General features: G+C 47.8%; 1 protein-coding gene across 7 annotated transcripts in view; it reads right to left on the reverse strand.

Moving 5' to 3' along the window:
* Positions 1-3,486: 3,486 nt before the first annotated feature.
* The window catches only part of Adarb1 (adenosine deaminase, RNA specific B1), a 125,536-nt gene continuing 121,375 nt past the window's right edge, over positions 3,487-7,647 (reverse strand). For 6 of the 7 annotated variants that reach the window (XM_013351210.2, XM_013351212.2, XM_026785461.1 and 3 more), the window contains 2 exons: positions 6,487-6,665; positions 3,487-5,603 (listed from right to left, as the gene is read on the reverse strand). In XM_013351210.2, the coding sequence (XP_013206664.1) occupies positions 5,424-5,603; positions 6,487-6,665 (359 nt within the window). In that variant the 3' untranslated portion in view covers positions 3,487-5,423. The remainder of the gene's footprint in view (positions 5,604-6,486; positions 6,666-7,647) is intronic. The other variant, XM_026785459.1, reaches the window with a different exon arrangement.

The following is a 7,647-nucleotide window of genomic DNA, read 5'->3' on the forward strand; positions in this document are numbered from 1 at the left end:
GACTCGTTTTGTACTGAAAGAAAATGAGTCTTAATTTGTAACAACCATGAAACATGCAGGTGGATGTTCAGGTTATGCACTGGGGTGAGAAGCCTCGTGTTCTTACGCTTATGGCTCCTAGTTTGTTTGCTGGCACAGACAGGCTCCCTCTTCCCTTCATTTTCTGATCACTGCGGATGGAACTCAGGGCCTCTCCCATGTGAGGCACGGGTTCTGACTAACTGTGTCACAGCCCTTCTCTTTATCTGTTAGCATCATCATCAAATGCTCCTTCAAACTTAGAAAAACGAAAGGTAGGAGTTGCTGTCAGAATTCTGAGAGCCTGTAAGAAAATTCCAAGAAAACAAGACAGTCTTGTGACCTTTCTCTTCAAAAATAGGGACTTGTTCTTGAAATGCGTTTTCATGCTCCTCCCAGGTGTAACAGATACAAGTGTTTACTTTGGATTATTCACAACAACTGGCTACTGTTATTGTTTAAACACCACGTGCAGTTTGTCCCTGTGGTTGTCTACAGCTTGATCTCCTGAGAACCATGCTTATGTGACCATTCTTAACCCCATGCTCTGAATAAAGTTGGCTACTGCACGGGACTTTAGTCCACCTCATTTTCAGGATCCATTCTCCCAAGTTCAACCGCCAGTTAGAACAGTAAACAGATTGCTAAAACGCTAAGTCAGGTAGCTGTCACACCAGAATGTATGTCTGCAATACTTTAAAGAACATTTAGTTCACTCACAGAAAATAAAAGACACAAGCAGAGAGGCAAACTGCCTGAGACCCAGCCAAGTGGCCTCTGACCCTGGAGAGGAGGGCATGAAGGGAGTAGAGGCAGCTGGCATTTCCTAGGTCACACAGGTTAACAGTTGTTTGCCCCATTTTTGGCTTCCCTGTTTTCAGCCTGAGATAAACAATCAAAAGCAAACGTGTTTAACTGAGTAAGTCAAACTCTCAACTGAATTGGTTTTACTACCTGACCAGTTCCAAAACAGAGAATCAGGTCATGCATGTTTCTAATTGTGCTGCTTTTAAAAGACAGATGGGCACTGGGCAGTGGTGGTGCACGCCTTTAATCCCAGCACTCAGGAGGCAGAGGCAAGTGGATCTCTGTGCGTTCGAGGCCACAGTGCCTTCCTTGTAGACTTATCCACGTGCTCCTTTACACAATACATGCACATTCCCTCAAGACTACGCTTTTTACAGTCTTATAGCCAACTCTCCCTGAAACATGAACATTCTTCCTTTCCACAGCATCCTGTATACTGGAGCAGAGCCAAAATGTCCCCAGGAAGACAGAGCAGCCAGGAGCAAGGATCTGAGGGAGTCTCAAGGTGGATACATGCACTGAGCACTTGGTGCAATGTACAGGAAATAACATGACCAGACACACTCGAGACCCACAGCTCTCAGGCGGCAGCTATCCATACCTTTCAAATTATGATCAAGAGGTTTTGACTCTAGACCCACCAATGGAGGCAAGAACAAAAGTAAAAAGGACAATCTCCACAAGAAGTCATAGTGAAATGTCTTAGTCTTTATTGAGAACATCTCAGTCCTTTGTCTACATGTGACAACATCTCATGCTCAGTTCCGGCTGGGCTCGGTGTGAGAGGAAGCTCATGCAGGCTGTAACATGTGGTATATACATAAATATACATACAGAGAACACTGAGGATTGTATCTTAGCAACATGTTTCTTGGCTGAATTACATTCATGTAAAGTGTCCAGATTCTAAAATCAAATTAAAAGTATATAACTCAAAGCCTGGAAAAGCAAACAGCTTTCAGGGGCTTATCCCATTAACATTCCACAAACTGTGCTTTTAACCTACTGTGTTCCATTCAGAAGAATGGCCCATCAGTTCCTTGTGTACCATCAGCTCCTGCTGTGGCTACAATTAAGTGCTTCTGAGGCTGGGCACTTGTCATACAAACAGCAAACACAAAGTACAGGCACTACCACAGAGACGTGAAAATTTCCCCAGGAACGGAAGGAAAAGTGCACTGAGGGGCCAGTCACGATTGATCAGACCTGTGTGACTAATCTGCTCATTCCCTAATGTCACATGAACTCAGCAGCCCCAGTGTGGAGCAGTTCACAGCTGCAGATGCGGTGTCACCACCTCCTCAGCCTTGGGGAGACTGTCACAGGCTAGCTATGCCAAGAGACAAGGACGCAAACAAGCTGTACACACTGAACACGCACACTCTGCCCTTCCCACAATATGAAGGGATCTTCGGAAAGGTTCCCTAATTTTGAGAACTTACAGATGCGAAATTTCAGCTCATTTTCTTTCTCTTTCTGGATCAAAGTTACAACTGGACAGAGCTGACATTTCCGGAGTAAAATATTTTGGAAGTGACAAGTTGCTCCTGCATCGTGTGTATTTACTCTTAGCATGGGGTAATACGCAGCTTACCCAACATTCCTGACCCTCTGCTGGCTGCCCACCCTTGGTGCACCTGTCTGAAACTAAAGGGGAGACATGAGTTTAAAAAACAAGTAACTACAGCCTGGGTAAGATGAGCTGGGGATAAAATAAATAGAGAGCAATGCCTTATGAGATGATGGCTTGCACACTTAAACTTATTTTTAATTATTAAAAAAAACCCTTCAATATAGGAAGAATGGTCAAAGACTCAGATTCAAAGCTGTAGTTCTTTGGTGTCCCTCATTGGGAGAGGTGCTTCCTCCTGATATGATTAATGGGTCAGGGTTAATGGTATGGACACCACAGCCACCCTGCCTAGATCTAAGTGGAGAGCCCTGGCCCTATGCAAACATGATAGCCTACCTGAGACTCCCTCGTGATAATGATCTCCTAGTGCGTAGCTACAGCCCTGTCAAAGCTGGGCCTGAATAGTCCTGAGGGATACTGCTTTGTGGAATTAATACTTCAGGTTTAGCAAAGTACGCAGAACAGAGAACCTCCTGACCTTTACCTGCTGAAGTATCCAAAAAAATTGCATCATGTTCTTGGTGTGTCAAGCTTTCTGCTGAGTGTGTGATGTCTAGGTCCTGAACATGGACTATCATCATGGTGTCACCCACGGTGACCTTCAGGAAGGAGCTCAAAGAGCTAAGTATCTTAAATTAGCACTTCTGTTTCCTTTCTCTCTGTCACAGACGGGCTGTTTGAGCTGCCCTAACATAAGAGCAGGGGTAGGCAATGCATGCCCCATGCTGCCTTCTCACCACAGGGTGCCCCTCCAGGCTGCCTTCCTCCCTCCTTCCAGGGCCTAGGTCAGCTCTATGCAGGACAGGCCCCTGTGGTTTCAGGTGTTCTGTGTGCTATAACATCTGCTTCCTGGTTGGGCACCCTTGTTATGTGACATGGAAAGCCAGATGTAATGTAAGGTTTTTAGTGCATATGGGATATACTTTTGCTGCACTTTAAAACCTAAATGTACTTAAAAACAAACAGAAAAACCCAATTAAGTCCCTCTCCCCACCTCCACTAGAAAATATATAATTTAAAACAAGAGTAAGAGCACACCAACATGGTGTTTTTCTTTCTGGAAAGTGCAGGAGCCTGTGGGGAAGGTGCTGATACTCTGACAATATGAGACCCTTTCCCTAAGGAACCCCAGTGCATTTTACCCAAACAAGGCCCTACCATCATGGCACATAGGGCTCTGTGATCCTGACTGGGAGAGCTCACCCTCATCAGGAGGGCAGGTGGTGAGTTGGAGATGTCTGTGATATCACATGTCACTAGAGAGTTCTGGTAGGACATTCATGCCATGAGGATCAAGTCCCACAGGATGAGAACCATGTGAGATACCCACAAGGACACAGACAGGGCTCCTGACATGGGGACACAAGTAGGTCCCGTGTAAGCAACAACACACATTCTCTTGAGGTCTGCTGGGAAACTGGTGGAACGGACAGTGGCTATGCTTTTGTTCTGTTTTTTCTCAGTGTGTCAAGGACACAAACACCTGGGTGGACAGCGCAGAGCCATACAGCTGTCAGTGCTCTGGATGCAGCTGCAGTGGATGTGTGCTGTGGGATGAGTCTGCATCTTCTCTGCTCATGCCCTGAGGATCTTCAGAGCAACCTGCTGGACCAGGCTGGCACATTGAGCTGACAGCCACAGCCCTTCCTCTCTCTACTCCTCCCTAATCCTGAGTGGAAGCAACAAGGCACCTGGGGCAAGTCTGAGCACAGGAGGTCCAGGCGGTCCACTCCAGGGCCCTGGGGGCCACCCTGTGCCTAAAGGGTGCTGAGAAGCATTTTGGGGCTTAGCCACAAGATGCCAATAGCACCCAGGCCTGCCTGTCAAGACACCAATGTCTGGTCTGCAGCGTTCCGGCCTCACACTGTCTCACCAGCTTCAACCTGAATGTTTTATAAACACGTGTCTGATAAAGCTAGAAGGAATAATAATACTATGCCCTACCTGGCATGCTCCAAGAATGGTACCTGCTTAAAAAACTCTTTCCATCCTGTGAAGCTTTCTGAGTAGTCAGTCAGTGGTTCCGACCCACCAGATCCCAAGGAAGGAGCAGAAGGCAGGCTGTGTGCTCTGTGTGCATAGCAGCCCTACTGAGTGCTTGTAGGTCCCCAAACCTACATGGTTTAAACCCCCAATGAAGACCCGCCAATACAGGCTATGGACATATTTGATCATCACTTATTTAGAAGCAAATCGAGTTCTCCATCATTTGAGCCTAACCAGGGGCATGGTAGTTTCTAGAGGCAGCCAATCCTAGGTCATGACTCTGCAGGACACAGCACAGCATCCCTGCTGCAGGGCCAGTATGTGCCAGGGTCACACCATATCATGCTGGGTCACCCCAAGAGAACTGTTAAAACCTACTGTGAGGACCTAACTGTGAAGGACCTACGGAGAGGAGCGGCCACGCATAGATGTGTGCATGGTGGTTCTCTCCCTACCTCTATACTCTCGTGCTCTTCCACATAGAAACGCTTTTTTTTTGCAATTAAAATAATGTGGCATAAAAGTGACCTGACATAATTACTTCTTATTTTATAAATCTCATTCCTAGCTCTGAATAAATTATTTATTCAAGAATCTCACACAAAGTAATTTCTATTTTCCTATACTTAGGAAGCCCTACTCAGTAGAACTCAATGTCTAATGTAAACTGAGATATAAAGCGGTCACTGGGTAGCTCAGGAGGGGAAATGTGTGGTAAGGGGTGGTGATGGGCCCCTATGCCCCCCCATGCACCTCCATTGTGCACCTGATTCCCATTCACATGTGAGGTGCCCGGCACCCGACGTCCCCATGCTGCCCTGTGAGGTGAGAGCTGCTGGGGACGGTGCTTGATGTCCAGTGGTTCCCCCAGACTCCCCATGCCCTCCCTAAAGTGCACACCTGTCCCGGTTCGGATGCAAGGCTCTGGGGGATGACTCGGCACTGCAGCCTCGCACTCTGTGCTTGACACCCGCCTGGCTCAGGGAGTGAGAGAGAACTGGTCCTGCTCTGTGGGCTTCTCCACCCAGGCGCCCAGCCCCGCCTTGATGAAGGCAGTGAACAGACGTGCCTTGGCAGCCTGGTACTCCTTCGCTGCCAGCTTGGACTCGTGGTATGTAGTGGGCTTAGTGATCTTGGTGCGCAGCAGGTGGGGGGGAACCTGTAGAAGGATACATGCACATGTAAAGCAACCACTGGAACAGCAACAGAAGAGAGAGAAACCTAGGGTAATGTCAAAAAAATGATGCTCAGGACTGTGTTGGTTCGTGAAATAGCAAACAGAAGAAGGTGCTCTCCTAGAACAGAAGAGTACCCTCGAGAGGCCAGCCTAGCGCTCTGTTCCATCTCTAAGCAGTGGCTTGCAGGTCAGACAGATGGCTGCAGAACCTGTGCTTCTGGAAAATCCCAGGGCACAAATTCCACCTGTCTCCTGTAACTTAAAAAGAACACCTAGGTGATGCAGGCCTTGCCACATGGCAGAGACAGGAGGTGTCCCGCAGAGCCCTTGAGTTACCATTACAGCTTTTGTCTTTCCCCATGAGGATAGGAGAGCCTGTCTGAACCCTATACCACTGCTCTAAGCTGGCCTCATTGTAAGAAAACACCACATCCCTGACTTAAACAAGAACAAATGTTATCCTGCCTTATTAGTTTAAGTTTTACTTGAGGAAAAGGGCTCTGAAGCTAAATTAAGTTTCTGACCCTTGATGAAGGGAAAAGAAGCCAGCATGGCAGTGCTCAGTGATTTCCCTTCCTTTCCGTGATTCCCAGTACAGGGGCGCCAGCAGTCTCCTCCCTCAGTGCCAGGACAGCAGCTAAGACTCTGTAGAAGTAAGGGAGGAATCTGCCTTTGAGGCAGCTCTCAGGCTTGTGGAACCAGGGCCATACTTTTAAGCTAACCACAATCTGAAGAAATAGTTTTCAAATGATCTTGTTAGGAAGTTGCAATGACGACATGATGATGAAAACCAGGAGGGATGGAAGGAATGGAGACGGACACGCTGGGGGAGGTAGGCCGACACCCAGTGAGGGCGCCTCAGTACCTTGCCGTGTACACGCATCCAGCGACAGTACAATGCGTGCTTACACAGGCGGGATGGGCGGCCTAACTCGTCCTTCCCTGTTGTGGCATTGATGATCTCTATGGCAGAGTCGCCCACTGTCCAGTTGACACTGAAGTTGGGTGCCTTCCCAGGCTGCCGTGCCTCTGCATTGCTGATGCCTGGAAGAGAGCAGACACAGAAGTGACATGAAACCCTTGTTTCCTACCAGGAAGAAGCGGGTGGCCAGCACAGCAACAGTTCAAAGCTCAGGATGTATATCACACCAGGACAAAGCACATGACTGTCACAAGGAGGAGGCTAAGCCTCCCAGTGTGCAGCTGTTTCTTGGTGGCCCAAGAAAAACAGGGCTAAGAAGTCAGAACTGATACATAACTATATACTCGTCTGTGAAGGACAGGACTGCAGTCTGACAGATTCCTGAATCCACAGGATTTCCTACCAAGTTTTAGCTCTCCCTGGGGACCAAGAGAGGTAGAAACCTAGCAAAGGACAGCTGGGCAAGCTGCCTCAAGTTCTACAAAGTGGCATCAGCGGGACTGCTCAAAGACAGCCTATAGCCTTGCCACTAAAATGCCATGTACCAGGCCACTCAGTCTCACAGCACGGCACTTCAGGTATGTGTGGAAACCTAGTACTTAGCAAGTAAGCACAGGTGCATTCTCGTACGTAAGTTATTTCACTGTAACTAACCACAGGCTTGCTTTGAAGAGTGAAAGGTTTTACAAAGATATCTGGCCGGGTGGTGGTGGCACATGCTTTTATTCCCGGCACTTGGGAGACAGAAGCAGGAGGCTCTCTGTGAGTACATGGCTAGCCTGGTCTACAGAGTGAGTTCCAGGGCTACATGGAGAAAAACTGTCTTGGAAAAAAAACGAAAGAAAAGAAAAAAGAAAGAAAGGAAAGAGAAGTATCTGGCTAAGGAAACTGAACACACACATTTAAGATTTATGCTGTGCCTTAAGACATAGGACATGTGGATGCTATGGCCCTCTTACAGCCAGAGTTCCTAGGAGAGAATAGCACAGGGACAGAGTTCTGCAGAGAGTATCCCTGAGCAGGAAGACTCACCACAGCATGCTTGTTATTCAAAACTAAAGGCTTCTGAGAGGAAAGAAGGGAAAGGTACCTGGCAAGTACATA

The sequence above is a fragment of the Microtus ochrogaster genome, linkage group LG2, assembly GCF_000317375.1.
Source record: "Microtus ochrogaster isolate Prairie Vole_2 linkage group LG2, MicOch1.0, whole genome shotgun sequence".
Classification (NCBI taxonomy): Eukaryota; Metazoa; Chordata; class Mammalia; order Rodentia; family Cricetidae; genus Microtus; species Microtus ochrogaster.